The sequence below is a fragment of the Sciurus carolinensis genome, chromosome 8 (genome assembly GCF_902686445.1).
Source record: "Sciurus carolinensis chromosome 8, mSciCar1.2, whole genome shotgun sequence".
NCBI lineage: Eukaryota > Metazoa > Chordata > Mammalia > Rodentia > Sciuridae > Sciurus > Sciurus carolinensis.
The window spans coordinates 13,620,644-13,641,922 of record NC_062220.1 but is presented as its reverse complement, the minus strand read 5'-3'; the positions used below and the strand labels follow the sequence as shown (position 1 = coordinate 13,641,922).

At 42.9% G+C, this 21,279-nt stretch overlaps 1 protein-coding gene across 1 annotated transcript in view; it reads left to right on the top strand.

Moving 5' to 3' along the window:
• The window catches only part of LOC124990625 (maltase-glucoamylase-like), a 188,821-nt gene that overhangs the window by 91,084 nt on the left and 76,458 nt on the right, over positions 1–21,279 (top strand). Inside the window, 17 exon segments of the mRNA XM_047560811.1 lie at positions 424–562; positions 1,355–1,488; positions 1,607–1,641; positions 1,733–1,849; positions 2,220–2,368; positions 2,950–3,034; positions 3,992–4,048; positions 6,511–6,635; positions 10,352–10,440; positions 11,414–11,463; positions 11,906–12,073; positions 15,099–15,251; positions 15,590–15,790; positions 18,060–18,214; positions 19,269–19,437; positions 19,698–19,794; positions 20,618–20,730. Coding sequence (XP_047416767.1) covers positions 424–562; positions 1,355–1,488; positions 1,607–1,641; positions 1,733–1,849; positions 2,220–2,368; positions 2,950–3,034; positions 3,992–4,048; positions 6,511–6,635; positions 10,352–10,440; positions 11,414–11,463; positions 11,906–12,073; positions 15,099–15,251; positions 15,590–15,790; positions 18,060–18,214; positions 19,269–19,437; positions 19,698–19,794; positions 20,618–20,730 — 2,036 coding nt within the window.

Genomic DNA, 21,279 nt, shown 5'->3' with positions numbered 1-21,279 from the left:
CAGGAGATTATTTTACCACCAGTTGGTGATGTAGCTCTTTTTCTGTGTTGTGGAACTGGAGGACTTTTGAGGTGTTCTTGCACGTAAGTCCAGGATCCAGAAAACATGCTTTTTATGAGTCTGTGTCCTTGAAAAATGATGCAGTATTCCACAAACAAGTGCTCAAAACTGTCGAACAGAGAATCCTATCTTCGTCTTAGAATGAAGATAAAATGATATGAAATAATTTACGTGTTCAAAATCTAGCTGAAATCTAATTTCACTGTATTTGTTTGAAACGCCCTTGTTCTTTCCTCCATCTCAGCTCCCCCAAGGAAACATGCTGAGGTCAGGTTAGGCTTTAGTTCCAGAGTTCAGACCTCTGTAGACATTCATCGCTTGAAGAATCAGGTTCTATTTCATTTTCTAAATGTTTTCCCTCAGATCTGGAGTCCAGGGACCGGGGCCTGAGCAGTAAGACCCTGTGCATGGAGAGTGAGCAGATTCTTGCAGATGGTTCCCGGGTGCGACATTATGATGTGCACAGCCTGTATGGGTGGTCCCAGACCAGACCCACCTACGAGTGAGTCATCGTCCTCCTTCTCCAGTTGGCCGAAGCTTTAGGGAAAGGGGTGATGGGCACAGTGTCCCCATTTTTCTTATCAGAATTCTTTCCAAATGTTGAAGAGTGCTTAATAGTAACTCCACACGAATTGTTATGTGATAAAAAACTAATTGTTGAACATGGAGCCAGACACTGTTATTGTACTTTGGAGAACAGATTAAAATTAGTCATAGTCTTATCAATGAGACTAGTAGTCCTAACTGTGGACAGTCACAGGGGACATCAGTAAGTATGACAATAATGTAGTTGGTGCTTTAATAGCGTTAGTCACTAGAGGGTCAAAGGACGGAAACCTCTGCAATGTATATCAAAATGACCCATCTCTAGTAGCATACTTTTCCATTCTTGTTGTACAAAAATGGATCTTCTGAGGAATTAGCACAGTACCTACTTTTAGAACTCAATGATTAACTCGTTATTTATTCCAAGTATATTCCATAAAGAAATTTTCCATTTTTTTTCTCAAATATAGAAACAAAGGACGAACACATAATGAGATTTAGTGATTTGGGGCTAACCCAGTGGATACGTAACATGGTGAAGCTCATTGGAAAGCATTGTGCAGAGGCTATGCTGCTGCTGTGTATCAGTCAGCAAGGTCCTTTCTACTGCGTGGATTTCCATATTCCCTCCACACAGGCAGCTTACGTTTTCTCACCAGGCACTTGGCTCAAGAGCTGTGGAGGGGGAAGTTGCACTTCCATTGCTCTTGCTGGTCCTCAATTCTCCTGCATGTTACCCTCCTACCAGGGCTGTGCAGGAGGTGACTGGCCAGCGAGGGATCGTCATCACCCGCTCCACATTCCCCTCTTCTGGCCGCTGGGGAGGGCACTGGCTGGGAGACAACACAGCCGCGTGGGACCAGCTGAAGAAATCTATCATTGGTGTGTGGTCTGTTCCCTGGGCCCCTGCTCAGGGAAGGGAGTTAGCATCCTTGGGGACAGGAGGGAGGAGAGCGCAGGGCGTGTGTGCCTCAGCTGACCGCCATGGTTCTCATTGCAGGCATGATGGAGTTCAGCCTGTTTGGCATCTCCTATGTAAGTGTCCTCTGATCCTCCTCATCCCCAAGAGGACAGTCACATCCTTGAGCAGTCACCCACAGGCTTGTTTCATTTCCTCTGGTTTCAGACGGGAGCAGATATCTGTGGGTTCTTTGAAGATGCTGAGTATGAGATGTGTGCTCGCTGGATGCAGCTGGGAGCCTTTTACCCCTTCTCCAGGAACCACAACACCATTGGCACCAAGGTAGGGCCTTCCTCCTCCCTCCCATGGTGTGCAGCACATTCTATGCAGCCTCCATGTTTGCCTCATAGTTCAGGCTGTTTTTGTTCCTGGGGAGATTTTCAAAATCATCAATACCCCTCCCAATTAGTTGAACCACCACTACTATTAGATGAATCTTGGGATTTGGGATGATTCTTCCACATATATTCATGAGCTTTCCTGGGAGCACCTCAGTGACCATTACCAGACTCTTCAGTGTCTGCTTGGAGTGTCACCTCTGATTGCCTTGAGCTTAGTGGTGTGTGATGCACTGGCAACAAGCTTTCTGTTCCTTGCTTGGGACCCTAGGTCTCTAGGGTGTGCTGTGAATACCCTTTATTTTCTTCTGTAGAGACAAGACCCTGTGTCCTGGGATGCTGCCTTTGTGGATATTTCCAGAAGTGTGCTAGAGACCCGGTACACCCTGTTGCCTTATCTGTACACCTTGATGTTCAAGGCCCACATGGAGGGCAGCACTGTGGTGCGGCCTCTTCTGCATGAGTGAGTGTCCAGCTGGGGTCCCAGTGAGGAAGAGACAGTGTTTATCATTCTGTAGGGTGGCGGTTGATGCAAACAAACATATCTTCCAAACAAAGATGTGATATCTTTTGTCATAATGTGTCCACACAGTGTTTGTACTCAGTGTTATTCACCCCATGTGTCATTGAGGAAAGACTGTTTATTGAGTGAAACATATTTGAAATGATGGAGCACAGCCTAATTTCTATCTAATTTGTCCATGTGGAGACCTGTGTATCTGGTGTAGCTATTTGATTATGTGAACCTTGGCCAAAATGAGTTGGAGTCACACGAGAAGGCATTGATGGCCTTCTTCATGTTTAGAATGTGCCAGACGGAAATTAGAGGTTTTTCATAAAAGTATAACGAACATATCTGAACCACTTGTGAATTTGAGGCACCATGATATGGAGAATTGGGAGCCTGCATGTTCCTGCTCAATGTACTCAAAAACTAAGGATGTCAAAAGTTGTAGTTGGGTGTGGGGCTCGCCTCTGAATGTAAGTTGTTCCTTGAGGCGTTGGGCTGGGACTCTCACTGTGACATCTTCTTCTACTTTCCAGGTTCGTGTCAGACAGGGTGACCTGGGACATAGATGATCAGTTTCTGCTGGGTCCAGCCTTCCTGGTCAGCCCAGTCCTGCAGCCTGTGAGTATGGAGGCCTCTGATTGTAGTGCATCCCAGGTGTGAGGGTGTGTGAATAGGGCAGGGGAAGAACCCCGATGTGCGTGTGTCCTGGGACATGGGTGTTTGGTCTACCTTTGTGTGTTGCTTCCTCTGGGCAGAGGTGGAGCACACAGGTGTGCTTGCCTCAGTTCCCTCCAGATGTTAGTCAGCCTAGCAGCTCAAGATCATCAGACAATCAAGAGAAAAAGTACCCTTAGTGTGCATTGAGATATCATTGTCACTTTATTAACTCAAATGAGGAGTCCAGGGTTAGATGGGGCCTTAGTGAAGAATTCATCACAGTGCTCTGTCCCCATTGAAACCAAGTTTCCTGCAGTACTTCCAGGAGCATGGTGCGCCTTCCTTCCTCTGCCAGCCCTGCCCTTGTTTCTCTAGCAGGTTCTGCAACCAGCAAGGGCCATCTTCACCTCCTCTTGTAAGATGAGGTTTCTGATTAAAACACCAAGTAATCACATCTTCCTAAAATCCTGCCCTTCCTCTGCAGTGTTCTTCTGAGGCACATCCACCCCTGAGGGGTTTTCTCTTTAGCAGAAATTCCTGTGAGCCTGTGAGCAAATCAAAAATCACATTCATCACTTCCTGTATCTCCAAGGCTTTGTGCAAGTCCCTTGTTTTGGGACCATGAAGTTTTCCATGTTTGCAAAGGGTGAAGCGTGGAAACTTCTCCAGTCGTGCTGGTCTTCAGGACACGGAGACAGATTGGTGTCAGCCACCACATGCTCAATATCCTTTTCCTGCATATAGTGTCTCAAAAAACAGTGCCTGCTGCTCACGCCATGTTTGTGCATGTTTGTGTTTGATTTCAGAGAGCCGTGATGAGTTGGTCCAAGACACTCACTGAGCTTTGTTTCCTGTGCAAACTGTTGACTGTGGTAGATACAGAGGCCCTGCTTACAGCTTGTTTGTGTTTAATTTTAGAGTGCCAGAAGTGTCACCGCCTATTTCCCTGCGGCCCGCTGGTACGATTTCTACACGGTGAGTTTTCCTAAATGTTTATTCAACCTGCACATGGTGAGTGCAGAGATTTGATATCCGACAGACCCTCAGGGTCAACTGGCTGTGTGGTCCTGTGCACGTCAGTGTCACTCTCATGGCCTCAGTGTTCTCTCCTCCAGAGGTGCCAAGTCCACTCCTTCCCAGGAGCCTTGTGAAATAGCACATGTAGCGTCTCACTCAGTGCCTGGCTTGTGGGTGGTCATGCGAGTTTCCGCCTTTTCCTCTACAGTCACTTTTCCCTCTGCTGAGACATTAGTGATTTTTTAAATTGTGCTGTAGCTTTACTTGTATCCAGTCCTGTGGAAGATCCCTCAGTCCAGAGTTCTTTAACCTCTGTCTTCCTTTAAATTTCTTCATCTGCATTACAGATGCAGAAAGACCAGTGAGTCTATACTAGTTACCTAGTGAGTGGAGTGTGCAGCAGTGTGTGAAGGACACTCAGACCTGGGCCTGGCCCTTGCAGATGTAGTCAGTGCACAAGCCTTGACCAGAGAAGAGGGAGAAGAGAGCTGTTGGTTGTGTAGGGTTGGCATGGGTCCCGGAGGATGCTTGAGGAAGACTGAGGTGTGCCTTGGCTGACGTCCGGCTTCTCTTGTGCCGTCGTGAGCAGAAGGATACAGAACTAGAAATGTAGGAGGAAGGGAGACAGGCAGCACCGTGTGTGGGCCCCTCCCATCCTTGGGGTGGCAGGGGATTCCTGAAAACAGGGTGCTCCATGGCCATGGAATTCCGCCTCTTGGATGTTCTGTGAAGCACTTCTTCTTGTCTTCCCTTTGTTGTCACCTGTGGGTCTGTTCCTGGTTGGTGATGTGTTGGATTCTGCTGTGACTTTCCCTCCAGGACTTTCTGGGGGAGAGGTTTAGTTGGCTTATCCTTGGCCCTGAGTGTGCACGTGGACTCTTGTATTCACTTCTGGTTCTTTTGGTGTGTTGGGACTCTCTGTGGCATGGCCTGGGTAGGGCTAAACCAGGGAGGACCCTGGGCACCTAGTGCAGTGTGGCCTGCCATTGTGTGGATGACCTGCACTGTGACCTGGAGTGTGAGGTCCTCCCTATATTTTTCACTCCCGGCATCTCGCCCGTCTCCTGCTGGCCCTGCCTTCCACAGGAGCCAAGCACTGTTCTAGCTCTTGTTGTTGGAATCCTGGACCCCTTTCCCTATGGTGCTCAGTATGTAGAGGAGCCAATGTTTGCTTTTGTAAACACTAATGCATTTGTCAATAAGTATGTGTGCCACATTAAAGAAAGCAAAATGTGAGGACCCAGAAAGAATTTTTGTAGAATGAAGGCCTTTACCCAAAATCTTTAGTAGAAGACAGCTTCAGCTAAAGAAGGCAAGGTAGAAGAAAGGAAATGGAAAGATAAACATTGAAGCAGCAAGTCATTTAGAAGAAAGGGACCCTTTAATGTTCAAGTAATCTGAATGTCCCCTGGGTGAGATTATTAAAGAAATTCCTGTTTATTAATGTTCACAGGTTTTGCACTTATTTTTGGTTATAGAGTAGATATTGATGAAACCTGGTTCACAGCTAACTCTGGATTTCAACTATTATGTAAATAAAGTTTAATATATGCCTCATTTTATTTTTTAAATGTCAACTGCTGCTTATCTCTATGGAACAGTCCTTAGTTGGGGAATTGTGTTTCCCAGGGGACCTTACCCAATGTGTGGGATCATTTTGGGTGTCACAGTGTGGTGGAAGGAGATGCTGCTGGGTCTAGTGTTTAGATGCTGAAGATGCTACTGAATGTCAAAGAGCACAGGGAAGCCTCAGAACAGAATGATCTGGCCCTAAATGTCAGTAGTGCCAATGCTGAGAAGCCCTGCTCTAGGTGAGAACATGTGGAAGGTTTATTGGGATTCCAGTGATTGAGTCAGACTCAGAGAGCCTCTCTCACACATGAGCGAGACAAAGATGTCAATCACCAAGGCTGAGACGTGGAGTAGAAGAGGAGGAAACACAAAGTATGTGAGCTCATTTTGACCTTTTCTGTGAATTAGGAGGCACGATCTTTGGTTAAGTGGGTGGGAGTAGAGCGTGAGGGAGATGGCAACTCAGGGGACGCTTGGTGAAGGAGCCGTTCTAGACCTGCCATTGTGCAGAGTATGTCGGGAGCAAGGAGAAGTGAAGGAATGGCCATGTGTCCTCCTGTGGCTGTGCTCTGTGACTTGGAAACAGGTTGTGGGCTGGGATCCTCGCTAGGACCTCAGGTGGGATGTGGCGTAGCCATCCTGAAAAGACAAGTGACACTCACAGGATATTACAGCGGCCAAGCAGGACTTCCCACAGCAGCTGGGGAAGGCAGAAGCTGACCATGTGGGTGCTGAGTGGCGGTGAGCAGGTAGCTGGTCAGTGAGGCAGAGGAGGTGTCTTCCAGATGCTGTGTTCAGGGCAGCACATGTCCTCTCCCTCATCTCCTCCTCCTTTCTTCATCCCTCAGGGTGTGGATATTAATGCGCGGGGAGTGTGGAAGGAGTTGGCAGCCCCTCTGGAGCACATTAACCTTCATGTCCGTGGGGGCTACATCCTGCCCTGGCAGGAGCCTGCCCGGAACACCCACTTGAGGTGAGTACCAGGCTGGTGTTCCACTTTCCACATGGGCTCAACCCAATTTCTGAGCGGCAGCAACAATCCCTCAAGGAGAAAGCAGTTTGCTAAGCTCTCTTTCCTTTTTCCTTGTAGCTCTTTTGTGTTTTAACATTTTTCAAGAGGGTCCATTTCTGTCTCCATCAGGGGACCTGAGGAGTCTGCAGAGGCACATGGATATGGGGAGCAGATTTTCTGAGTGTGTGTGTGGTGATGGGGGGCATCACACTGTGCCTGGGTTTCCCTTGGGTCTTTCTCAAGGAGCTGCTGATCTGGGGCTGCACCCAGATAGATTTGAAGGTGGTGGCAATACCTGTACTCTTGACCCTCCTGCATGTTTCTGCATTTGCACCGAGGTAGCTGAAGAGGTCTGCCTTCCTGGCTTTCTGAGGGCGGTGGTAGTTTTAGCACAGAAAGTCTCATCTCTTGAGAAAACTCAGTTCTGGGCTGATTGTGTAGCTGGTCACCCTGTCTGCCTTTGCTGACCACCTATGCACAGTTTTAGTTCTTGCCTCGCTTCTGGTCTTTTCTAGGCATAGGATCTGCTTTTCATCCTGCTATAACCTCAGCTTCCCATTCTTTTTCATTTGATCCATTTCAATTTTGTGATTGAAACTGTGTTCAAAAATCTCCTCCTCCTGCAAAACTTAAGTCTTCCATATCTCTCACGTTCCCTTTATAATATTTGCTATTACTCCCATTTTATAGCTGTGTAAATGAATCTTCAGTAAACAGATAAAAATACCTATTTGGGTAAATGTTAAAAAATACAGGATATATCTGTATTAAAAGTGCATATTTATATTATTGCATACCTGAAAACATTATGTTATTTTTAATATACTGGGAGTTTTTATGTGTATTTTTTTTTTGAAGTTAGAAATCCATCCTTTGCTTTGAACTTTTGTTACGACCTTAATTTTTCAAATACAGACTTTTCAGGGAGAATATGTCTTAATGCAAGACATGTTTTTTTTTTTTTCCTCTTAGTGTTTTGCTTAAGATACGGTCTACACTGATCCCTAAATTATCTTTCCCAAATGACAATCCAACTTGTTACTTCCTGCTTGGAGTCTGAATCCTTTCACTAATGGGTTGCTCAAGGCCCATCACAAGCTGTTTCCAGGTAACCTTGACAACTGTTTCTCCTGCTATACCTTGACACACACACACAGACACACACCCACACCCACGCGTGTGCATGCATGCCATTGCCAAAACATGCTGTTCTGCAGATATTGTCCCCTTTTTTGCTCTATTGGATTTCTGCACTCATTACTATTTCTAACAGATCCAGGGGCTCCTACATGGTACATAAGATTTTTGCCAGAAAATGAAACTCTCAGCCTCTTGCTTTTTCCTTTTCATTTCACACAATTTTATTTCTAAAACATTTGAAATATGGTAGTTTTAACAGTGGTTTATGTATGGTTCATTTTGCATATTTAGAAACTTCAGCACTCACTAAGGAAACTATTTTGAAAAAACGAAGTGTCAAAGAGTTCACTTTAAATACTGATCCTCTTAAGGAGTTTCAGATAATACAGGTTTTATTTCTTTTCTTTCTTCCGTATTCTTTTTTTTTTAACCACGGATTGAACACTGGGGCCCTAAGAACTGAAACATATTCTGGCCCATTTTTCTTTTTAAAGTTTTATTTTGAGGCAGGGTCTTACTGAATTGCAGATGGCCTCACTGAGTTGCTGAGGCTGGCTTTGAAATTGGGAACCTCTTTTCTCAGCCTCCCAAGCCTTTGGGATTATAGGCATGCTCTACCATGCCCAGATAGTACAACTATTTTGCACTTTTTCTTTTGACTTCCCAACCAGAGACATAGAGAAAAACAAATGCAAATTATGCTAATAAGTTCAGAAAGAAGATTTTGGTAGTAACCAAATCAAAGTTTAATTCTAACTCATATTTCTTTTTTTTTGACATCTGGGATTTTATACCGTAAATTTCTCTATTTAGTGGTTCTTCTGTAGGAGTTGAGTCAGAATCTCATGAAATAGTTTCAAATACCCATGCCCAGCCTTCGTGCAGCCTTAAAGAAGAGGGGTAATCTCAGATTTCATCCACAAGAATTCCTCACAACTCTTCCAGCAGAGGGAGTGCAGCCTCCTGTGAATTTCTGGACATTGTCAAACTCTTCCTTCCTTTGCGATTTTCTCTTTTTTTCTAATTATCGTTAAATATTGTAGTGATAGTCACTTCATTCTCTATCTGGACATTTGACTTGCTGAAGTCCTTGGTGGAATGTAAATGTATGGGGAGTTATTTCTAGTGCTCACTTAATACCTTGTGCTTTCAGTGATGTTTTGCTTTTCATATGTGGTAACTTTGAGGACCCAGATGTGTGTCTCCTCCAGAAGCAAATTGCCTTATCCTTGGGTGCAAGCCAGTTGGACTGCTGCCAACATGGTGTCATGTTAGTCCCTTTAAAGATCCTGGTTTCACTGGTGAATTGGAGGCTCAGCCTGCCTTCCTTAATTTACCAGTATTTGTGTTCCAGTGTTAGGCCTTCAGGCATTGTCTCCAGGGAAACCCCAGGGTCGGCTTCCTGGGCACCCTTGTGAATGTAGCCCAGTGTTTTATCCTCGTGTGTTGTTTAATTCTCTCAGATGTCTACTTTATTTTCTTGTAAACCCAAGAAAGCTTTTTTTTATGCCTCAGTTGGAAAGTAGACTAGGATCAAGTGGTGTTTCCTTGGGTGGGCCCTAGCAGGTCTAGGCCAGCTCCCTCTGGAGGTGTCTTTCTGGAGAGCCGTGGTTCTCACCGTTCGTGTCAGTGTTCATTTTCTACTTCAGTTGTTTGTTGGCTGTGTCTGACCTTCCTTACCATGAAGGCCAAAGGGGTCATGACTTGGGATGTATTCGTGTTTTGGTCTCCTGGGCTTCTGAACAGTGACAGTTCAACACATGACTGAGAGTGAGAGCAGGCCAGTGCGTCACCAGAGAGCGTGACCTGTGCAGCAGAGGCTGGAGTGTGAACACACTAGGGCACCTGGGGCAGGGAGGGGCACCTGAGGGCCAGAGAGCAGCAGGGCGTCCGAGGCATGGGGACATGAGATGCCCAGGAAGTGGCTTTCTCCCTCTCTTCCTCCTCTCTCCTTGCAGCACTTGCACCATCTCCTGCAGCGTTGTTTTCTGCTCCTGTTCTACTTTATGAGGCAGGTCATTAGAGTGCGTTGTTTTTCTCTCAGTGCAAATAATAGCAAGTCATCAACTAAGGGAAGTGGCATTATGTAAATGGGCCTCATTGTGTGTTTTTGGTTCCTGAGTGAAACTGGTCCTTAGGTAGGGAGGAGTGTTCTCCCTCACAGCAGATGTCACTTCTGATGGTTTCCTGTCTAAAATGACCTGGCTGCATGATTTTTGTGTAGGATTCCATTCTCTCCCAAGAATCTGCCTTCTAATAACAGTGTAAGCCCTGCTTTCATTGTACCTATTGCAGTGGTTCTGATGCTTATGTTATCGCTCCTACATACACCTGAAGTGATAACAGCTGGGGCGTTTCTATCTGGGAAGACATTATGAATTCTAGAGAAAGAAACCCCTTCTAATTTGTGCTTTGTTCCTGAGGAAAGCAGAGCCGTGTTTTTCTAGTAAGTTTTTCCATTTGAAATATGAAGGAAGCATTTGGCAAATTCTTTCAGTGGTAACCATTGTTTCTTATGTAAATGCTGTTTGCCACAGTCGACGGAAGTCTCTTGGTCTCATCATCGCCCTGGATGAGAACAACAAAGCAGCAGGAGAACTTTTCTGGGATGATGGGGAATCCATAGGTGAGTCTGTTGAGAGCATGTGTTGTTTCCCCTCCTCCACCTGTGAGTTATGGCCCCTCCCTCCTGCTGGTCCTCCAGCTTGGGGGACAGATCCCAGGCACAGTAGCAAAAGTCACTTGCGCGAAGAGTGTTGTTTCCTCTTGTGCTGTTTGAGTTGTATCAAGGAACCACAAATGTGAGGCCAGCATGTCTGTGTCTCTCAGAAGTGTGCCATCGACCAGTGATGTATAATAGGCTCTCGTTTTATTATCTGTGGACTCCTAGAGGACATGAGATGGAAAATCCTCCAAGGGAGCCCAGGGTGGAGAAAATATGTGCCAACTACATGTCTGATTACTCTGTTTACACAAAAAATACACAAGGAAAAGTTGCATTTCAATAGCAAGTGAATGAAGAAACAGATTTTAAAATTGGACAAAGGATTTGAATAGATGTGTTTCCAAAGAAAACATAAAATTGACTAAGAGGTAATGAAAAGGTCCTGAAAAATCACTAATCAGCAGAGAGATTACATTGAGTTATCTTCTCATACCTATTAGGATGTTTACTTTGGAAAAGAAGACATGTGTTGATGAGCATGTGGAGAAAATGGAACAAATCTGTGCACACTCATGTTTGAAATGCAATGGTACAGACTTTTTGGAATAATACGTGTTGAAAGGAGAACTCCCCTGTGATCTAGCAATTCCATTTCTGAGTATGTTTCTAATGACACTGAAATCAGCATGTCAGAGAGATGTGTGCACAACCATGTTAATCCCAGTCCGATTCATAAGAGCCAAGAAATGGAAACACCTGTGATAATGGGTAGATAAGTGAATAAGGAGTTGTGGTGCCTGTGGATGGTACTCCATCATGAAAGGAGGGAAATCCTGACGCTGGGGTCCTCAGAATTAGCTTTAAGGAGAGGCAGGTGAGACTTGTTCTTGTGGGGTGGGCAGGCTGACCTAACTTGTCTGTCTTCTGCTTTCAGACACTGTGGCCAACAAAGTGTATCTTTTCTGTGAGTTTTCTGCCACCCAAGTGAGTAGCACATTTTTATGAATCTTAGGTGTGGGATTTTGTCTACCCTAGGCTCATATGTGGTTGTGCATGTGTGCAGTTATGTTTCTAACTTCATAGAAATAAGGCAGTGATTACATTGTGGTTGTAGGTGAACACATCATGGAAGACTTCATGTCCAATAATCATATCATCCATCTTGTCATAAGAGGTCACTATTATTGATGAATCAAAGCAGTGTGTCCTATTCAGTGTGCTTTTCTAAATTGAGTGTTTGTGTGTCTGTTCCTGATTTATTTTTCTGAGTATTACAAAAGTAAGTTTATACACGCAGTCTTTGTTAGTAGGGAGAACTGGAGGCAGTTGGAGGGGTGGGGAGCTTCTCATCTTGGATGGAGCTCTGAGTGGAGAATCTGTGTATTACAGCACAGCTTTGTGGTTCATGGTGCTTTTTGATTTTCAGAACCGCCTGGATGTGAAGATTTCACAGTCTACCTACAAGGACCCCAATAATTTAGCATTTCAGGAGATTAAGATCTTTGGGACACAGGAACCCAGCAACGTTAGAGTGAAACACAATGGTGTCCTGAGTCCGGCTTCTCCCAAGGTCACATATGATGCTAGCCTGAAGGTAAAATGCATTTGCTGAGGTGGTTTTCCTGGAATTCTTCAGAACACTTTGGTGAGCCTTCTTACCGAAGTTGTGTGGATGCCTGTAGTGGGAAGTCGGAGGGCTGGAAATGGAAGTGGTGATGAAGCACCAGATGGGCAGAGCTAGTAGACAGGGAGGTTGCACTGAGCAGGGATGAGGAGAAGGGTCTTTTCAGGGTCCCGCTTTTCCTGCACCCTCAGTGCTCTCCTTGTCCCACTGGCTTCACTCTCTAAATGTAGTTACAGTGGTCACAAGAGAGCAGATTTAGGAAAGTGTGGAAGAGGTAAGAGGAAAAGGGATCTGGAAGCTGATGTCTGATGCTGAAAGGTAAAGGTGGGAGGTAGGAGTCCATGAATTTAAATATTGAAGTTCCCACTTTTAAAAAGTTCATAGAGATGAGTGGAATTTTCCTCCAACATCTATATTCTCAAAAATCACTTTAGGAATAAGATTTGATGATTCTACTGAAAGGGTACTTATTCAGTTTGGTAATACTAGTAAAATAATTTCTCATCGGTTGTGATGAGACCTGGCCATCCTTATTAAGCTGTAATCATTTACTCTGATGCCTGGTCCTATGAGAAATCCTTTCTCCAAATGATCCTTACCCGAGGTACTGGAGGGAGTCCTTGCATTACAGCTGCCAGGTTATTATGGTTCATGAGGGACCTTGCAAATTTTGGGGAAATAAGTCAGGTGAGACTTCTCCTATCTTGGGAGTTGACATTTTCTTCTGATAACACATTTTGAGGACACATACATTATGAAGTTAGGAATAAATTTGTATATGACTGGTTATGTAAATGGCAAAGTACAAGACATGTGAAGGATTCATATGGGAAAATAGACTCAATTCATATTTGCTGAATAAGTTAATAAGATCTTAGGAATGCCTTTATGTTTAAATGTGAGTAATGAGGTTATATCATTTGAACATATGAAAAATCAGAAAGACACTCTGGATGAAATGTACGTAAGAAATATTTGCTCATGTTTTAATTGATGATCAGAGTTTAATGGAGTAGTTGTTCTGAGTTTTGTTCAGGCAACAGGTTCAGTGTTGGGCTTGAAAGATGGCATATCATGTGTGGATTTATCAGCTTGAAGGGAATGGAAACCCCAGATGGTAACAAACTGGACTCTTTTTTTCTTCCTGCAAGTAGTAGTTTAGGTGTAGATATTAGTAGTAGACATGGTAGTTTAGAAGCTGGCATAGGTTCATTGGCTCAGTGTTGGTGGGATTGAGGTCTTTTCTTCCCTTGTGACAGAAAGTGGCTCTTTGGTTTCTGTCAGCTTGCATGTTTGTAGGACAGCATAGGAGAGAGGAGAGTGGGTCTGGGAAGGCAGAAGGAAGAGGTACGGGGATAGAAAATACCCTTAAATGTAGATATAAACTACATTTATATCTCTCAGGAAAGTAGATCTCACCTTTTCATGATCATAGCTTTGTTACGTTGTCAAAAATTGAGCTATCTTCAGGGAATTTTGTTTACTCAATCTTGGGAAAGAGTAAGGAGGAAGGGAACATTTTACATGAGTAAGGCAACTGGTGATGTCTCATTGAAGGGGCATTTTTCATAGCAATCCACTCTAAGTTGGGAGAGCAGAATAAATCAACTCAGGGACTTGAGAATACCCTGCATTGTCAGCCCGTGAATCTGCTTTTAAATTTTGATTTTTTTAACTTTATTTATGGTATTTTCTTTTTTAAAAAATTTATTTATTTTGATTCATTGTACACAATTGCAGTACAACTGCTGTTTCTCGATTGTGCACAAAGTAGAGTCGCACCATTTGTGTAATCATACATGTACATAGGGTAATGATGTCTGTCTCATTCTGTTATTTTTCCTTCCCCCACCTCCTCTCCACCCCTCTTTTTCCTCTATGATATCCATTCTTGCTTCCTTTCTACCCGCCCTCCACCGTTATGTATCAGCATCCCCTTGTAGAGAGATCATCAATCTTTTGGATTTTTGGGATTGGCTTATTTCACATAGCATGATATTCTCCAGCTGTATCAATTTGCCTACAAATGCCATGATGACTGTCGTGTAGCTAACCTAAGTTGGATTCACTTTGGGAAGGACTTCACTTTGAACAGGAGGAAACAGGTGGTCAGACTTTGGAGGATGTGTGGTGCCAAAACAAAGAGGTCACACTTGACTTCATTGTCACACCATTTAACATTGATCTTCAAAACAAGGTCTTCTTGGAGGTGGGGTAGGGGGTGAGATTTGTTGGACAGGTGGTTGCAAGACAAGAAGAGAAACAGGAAAATCCTTAAAGTGAGATCTTATTGCTCTGACAAATGAGAACGTTAAACATGTAAAATGCTGTGTGAAGAAGTACCAAACCTTAAAAAATACAAAAAATATGTTAAATTTTGAAATGATGAGTGGGATCCCAAAAAAGCTTTCAAGTGTTGGATATCTGAACTTAGAGTATTGAAGACCCTACAATGTTAGAAATGGAATGAAATGCAATGATTTTTCCAATTCAGCAATTTTGTAGTTTGTACAACTGAGGACCAAAGAATGGAAATAATTTGTCCAAGATTCCAAACAAAACTGGAAATGAGAACATAGACCGAATGATTCTAATAGCTCTGTTCTTACCACCACTTCAGTCCAGAAGGAGACACTGATTGGGTGACGGGATGACAGGAAGATACACTGATTTTGAAATAGCAAGGAAGTCTTTGTCAAAATGAAGAGGTGAAGGACTCGGGGAAGGAAAGGAAAGGGATGATCGCAACAGGTTTTATTTGATGTCACTGTTTCCCCAACCTAAGGCACAACATTTTGATAGAGTAGTGACATTTGCCTCATTGCTACTGAATATTTGCCTTCCATGTATATAGCTCTCTCCATCTGAACTACATTCAAATGTTCCCTGGATTGTTGAAAGTCTGGTCTGACGTCCATATGTTACTAAAAATATTTGGCTCTTGCCAGGCCTTTGTCCTGAGGACACATCTCCTGTGTATTCTCTACTTCTTCAGGTTGCCATCATCAGCGAGATCAGTCTTGTCCTTGGAGAGGAATACACAGTGGAGTGGGACATAATCATCAGGGACGAAGAAAAAATAGACTGCTACCCTGATGAGCATGGTGCTTCTGAAGAAAACTGCATTGCCCGTGGCTGCGCCTGGGAGGTAACCAGCTGAGGTGTTGATGGACACCAGACCTTTTCCACTCAGGCTGCAAGTTCATGAGCAGAGCACCAGGACCCATGTGCCTGCTTCAATTCCATAGAAACAGGGCTTCCAAGGGACCTGATCTGCAAGTGAAGAGTAGATGTGGATTAGGGTGGTGTATTTTTAATAAGTATTTTGTTTTGTGTCTAGAAATTTACTTTTTGCCACTACATAATTATAATTATATGAATGAGTGATGTGTTGGCTTTGTCTCCATACAGATTGCCTTTTATAACTATATCTATTTGACAACTCCACGCTACCTGCTGATCTATGGTATCAACTTTCCTTTCCAGGAATCCAGTTCTCTTGGAGTCCCTTACTGTTATTTTGTCAATGACCTGTACTCTGTCAGCAATGTCCAGTACAACTCCCATGGGGCCACAGCTGACATCTCCTTAAAGTCTTCTGTGTATGCCAACACCTTCCCTTCCACACCTGTGAACCCCCTGCACCTGCAGGTGACCTACCATAAGGATGAAATGCTGCAATTTAAGGTAATCATTGTACTTTATCATGTACTGACCAGGCCCTTTATTGTTACATTATTGGTTCAAGTTAGGTTACATAACTCTAAAATGTGGTAATTCTTGTAAGGTCTAATTTACAGTGGCCTAGATTACTATCCTATTTCAAAGCATAACAAGAACTCTTTGACAGTGATATTTGTCCTTTTTTGTAATTTGAAAATGTGTTGTGGCTACTCTCAGGAGAATGTATTCGGAGAACAAAAAACAGACAAGTGAAGGTGTCCTCAATCAGGTGTTCCAGGTGGGGTTTGAGATGGGATAACGATAGGAAAAGAGATGGGGAAAAGTGAATGTTTGAGACTGAGAAGGTGGGATTCACATTATCTGGTGATTTTATGGTAAATGTAGATAAGGGAGAGGGAGACTAAAGAATGACTATTCTGTTTCTGTCATCTCTGTGTTGACATGATGACATTACCTAAAAAGAGGAATTCTGAAAAGGTATGTAAGTGGAAAGTATGAGAGTTCAGTCTGGGTCCTGAAACTGAGGTGTCTCCTAAGTAACCACCAAATGTAATAATTTCTTTTCCTTAGGTGGTTTAATAATATCTAGGCCTTAGTGTGGACCAGCGTTTTTTGTGCCAATTTCCCTATTAAACTGTAAGCTTCTCTGTGGCCAGAATGTGTCCCCTTCCTCTTGGTGCTTCTGACACATAACACAGAGATTCATGAATAGTAATCTTTCAAATATCCAACATCAACTTGAACTCTCAGCTCTTTCTCGTCTCCTAACGTAAGGAAAAAAGCTTTACTTGGTTTTGTTGTTTTCGTTTTTGATTTTCAGTGTCCTGATGATGGCACTGATGTTTGGTGGGCCCACAATGGCTTACAGTGAAGAACTTTCTTCTAGCTAGGCCACCACTTTCCACACATTTACTCTCTCCAGAACACTTGTATCGTTCTGAGACTCCTCTAATTCTCTGTGCCTTTTTGTGTGTGCTGTTTCGCTTCGAGAATGACTGATTTCATTTCTTGTGCTTGCTTATTGGCTTTGATCTCTTATGTCTCTGACTGTAATTCTCCCATGGAACCTTGTCAGCCTTCCAGAAACAACGTTAGGCATCTCCTTACCTGTACTCTCAGCATTTCCACTGTTCTTCGTTTACTCACATTACCCAAGTGCTGTGAACCTCTCCTTTAACTTCCCATTAGGAAGTGCAATTCTCAAACCAATAACCTTGTGTAATTCTGTTCATATCCATAGTTGCCTGTGTGGTATCAGGCAGGGATATGTGATGTACTCTCTGAATAATTGATCTATGATTTTCAGCAAAGACATCAGTGATTATTTTAATCCAAGTTTATATTTTGAGGGAAATAATTTTCAATAGTGAAAAGTTGTTAGGTATTCACATATGCTCCTGTACCTAACACAAAATAATAAAAATGTATTCATAACCACACTCATTGCTGAATGACATTTCAAGTTAGTACAAAGGTTCAAGTAAATGTGATACTGAAATAGAAGGCTTAATAATGAAATATGGTGGAGTCAGATGAAGATGTTAAATCTGATGTTGTTCTTTGATATGTCACTTAAATCCCAGATATCATGAGCGCAACAGAATGCCAAATTCTAGCATTTGGAATCTTTGTCAATGATGTTACTGTTCTTCTAAGAGTGTAGATTTGGAGTATTATCATTGCCTGAATTGTTTTTTATTATTTATTTATTTATTTTCAAATTATGTACTTAATTTTTATTTTTTACAGACTGCATTTTGATTCATTGTACACAAATTGGTTACATCACTTCATTTCTATGGTTGTGCATGATGTAGATTCATACCATTTGTGTAATCATACATGTACATAGGGTAATGATGTCTGTCTCATTCCCTCATCTGTCATACCCGCCTCTTTTGCTTCTCTATAATTTAAAGATCCTCCATTCTTCTCTCACTCCCCACCCACCCTCAACCACTCAGACAGATGCTGGAAACCATGCCTGAATAGTTTTTGACAGAAAAAAAACACTTTTTTTTGATAGTACATTTACACAATGTATATGTTTTTCTTTTTTGTATAATTTTAATTATGGTTTGATTGATTCAGAATAATCAGGTTATCCATTAAGCTAGCATCTCCTATTTCTTAGTGATGAGAAAGTTAAACATCCTGTCTTCTAAGTGTTTTGAATTCCATCATACAATATTATTAACCTGTGTTTGATAGAAACCCAGAACTCATTCCCTCTACCTGTATCCTTAATTAAAGTCACTTTCCTCTGCTCTAGATTTATGATCCCAACAACCATCGGTATGAAGTCCCAGTCCCCTTGAACATAACCAGGTCTCCAACCAGCACCTCTGAGAGTCGACTCTATGATGTCCTCATTAAGGAGAATCCTTTTGGGATTGAAATTCGCCGGAAGAGTACAGGCACTGTAATGTGAGTGTCTCCTTTCTTTTTTGGAATTTCCAGGTAACTGTATATTCCTTGTCTGACCTATTGTCCTTAGTGATACCTGGCTCAGGCTTCCTACTGTTGGTTTCCAGATCCGTGAGTAAGCCATTTCCTCCAGCTATGATCTAATGAGAAGTGTTTTACAATCTGAGAATGATGACTGAATCTGTTGCATGTTCCTGGAATTCATCCAACCAATGTTTATGGGATGTTTCATTATATTAGGTATTGTTTTAGGTACTATGTTCATAGATGATAAGGCATCTGATCTCATTGCCTCAACAATAATTCACATGACACTATCAAACGGTAGTTGACAAGGACTACTCTAATTAAATGAGCAGGTAATCAAGACTTTTGGTGAGGTTACTGCTTTTGATACTGTGGAGAGAGTAGATCTCATTGAAGGGTTAGCATTTGGAATTGAATCTGGATGGAGAGAAGGAACCCCCAACAGGAAGCCATGGAAGTAGGGAAAAGCATTTGTGATAGAGTAAGAACCTAGACCATGATATAGGAGGAAACATGGCATGTCAAGGAATGGGAGAAATTCAAAGAAGTGAGTAAGGGGGTAAGTGGTGGGAGATGAAGCTGGGGTGGTAGGAAGACGTGGATCAGGTTCAGCCTGGAAGGTTTCACGAGGTGTGTCCCTGAGAAGACATGGAAGAGTGTGAACCAGGAGTGACACATGATGTGATATATTCAAACACATCACTGTGGAAGCTGTGGGGAATGGGCTATCAGAGAGAAAGAGCTGAAGGAAGGCTTGTGTGGAGTGGTAGCAGGTGAGATGGTGAGCATTATGGAATTTGGATTAGTGGAGGCGGCACTGGAAAGAGCAAAATAGAATATGAAGGTTGCAGCAGGGAGATCTGGCATTATTTTAATCAAGCAGACTTCGTGCTATGTTTGGGAGATGTTGGGTTCTGCATTGTGGGGAGAATCAAAGATTCTGTTGTTCTTGGAGGTCAGCATTTTGAAGCCAATAGGAGAGGTACTTTTCTCTTCTGAATGTAGCCTTGATGTGTGTGTGTTGCAGCTGGGACTCTCAGCTCCTCGGCTTCACCTTCAATGACATGTTCATCCGCATGTCCACCCGCCTTCCCTCCAAGTACATCTATGGCTTCGGGGAAAATGAGCACACAGCCTTCAGGAGAGACTTGAACTGGCACACATGGGGCATGTTTTCCAGAGACGAACCCCCTGGGGTAAGCACAGAGCACTGTGGATCTGAGTCTCTGCCTCTGTCCTCCCACCATCATGGTCACCTTGTGCTTCATGATTCCAGACTCACCTTGTATTGTCTTTTTCTGCTCTTAGACTATGGGCGAGTTTTCATGTGTGTTTCTCATGTATTTTAGTCATTTCAGAAGGAAGACAAATCCATCTTAGCAAAGAGATTTTTCTGGGATTTGTTTCTCAGGCACATTGACTTCTAACCTTCTTGCATTTCTCCCCTAATTCTCAGTACAAGAAGAATTCCTATGGTGTCCACCCCTACTACATGGGTCTGGAGGAGGACGGCAGTGCCCATGGAGTTCTCCTGCTGAACAGCAACGCCATGGGTAGGATGATGCGAGCACTCTCTACATTTTTGCCATCAGTCAAGCATGCTGTGTAACTGTAGAATTTGACCTAGCAGCAGCCTGGTGTCAAAAGTATTTTGAGGACTGAGGTTCCCGGCCCCCCAATTGTGTTTACTTCAGTCTTATAGCATGCTATAACTAGATTTGGTACAATTCTATTTTTGCAAAAACTGCACATGAAGGATAGGAAATTCAAGTGAGTTCCAGGTGTCCTGGAGGTTATCAAATTGGAGAGAATGCCATAGTTTGTACTCATTTTGCAGCTATAAGTTACAGCTTTGAGTATGAGGATATAAAAAAATTCATAGTGTATATAAGAAAGGGTTGAAAAATTGAGGATTGATGACAAAATGTGTATGTAAAATCTGGTGCAATCTGAGAAAGGTCTTATTCGACTTAACATTTTATGAATATCAGTTTCCTGGTTTGACAATCTACAAGGTTTTATAAGATGTTATCTTTGATGGATGCTGGGTGAAGTGCTCACAGAACATTTAGTAGTCTTTTTGCCACTACTTGAGTCTACAGCTATTCTGAAGCAGAAGCCTTTTTGCTACTCCTTGAGTCTACAAGTATTCTGAAGGAGAAGTTATATTAGTAATTTTAAAATAGCAGAAGGAGAAGTACAATGAGATAATAAAGCACACCAAAGTAAAGTCATCCTTGGATGGGACTTTGTAGACTTTCACTGAACTTTTTCAATTTCATTTGTGCAAGAGAGAGAAGGTATGGATTTCATGGATCATTCCTTGTTTGAAGGTTTCCAGCATAGTTTTCATTTGTTACTTTCCTATGTTTTCAGATGTGACATTCCAGCCCACACCAGCCCTCACATACCGTACCACAGGGGGAATTTTGGATTTTTATGTGTTCCTGGGGCCAACTCCAGAGCTTGTCACCCAACAGTACACTGAGGTAGGAGGAAATTCTTGTGGTCATCAATTATATATATGGCACATTCCATGTTCCAAAAACTATTTTTATCCTTATAACTCAATGTGACAACTAGAATGATTGATCATTCTTAGACAGAGGTATGTTATATAATAAGCAGCAATAAATTCTTTCCAATATCCATTAAATTTTGACCTAATTATTGCACATTAGGCAAAGTCCTCACTGCATCTGGGATAATGCTGAGCTAGTAGTGTGAAGTGGTGATAGAGAGGATAGGGTTTGCAGTGCTGATAGTCGTGCTAGGGGTATTGGTAGGAGGAGTTGTAGAATCGTGATTGTGGGGATGTTGGTGATGGTGGGGAAATGAGCCTAGAAGTGTTGGTAGTGGTGGTGATGGAGGTGGTGATGATGGTAAGGGAAATGTGTGGGTGTCCTTTGTAGGCATGATGGTGATAGAGATAATAATGGTGGTGATGTTCATAGTGCTGTTAAAGTGGTGGACATGGTAGTGTTGATAGTGGTGGTAATGGTAGTGATGGGCATGTTGGGAATGATGATGATGGTGTT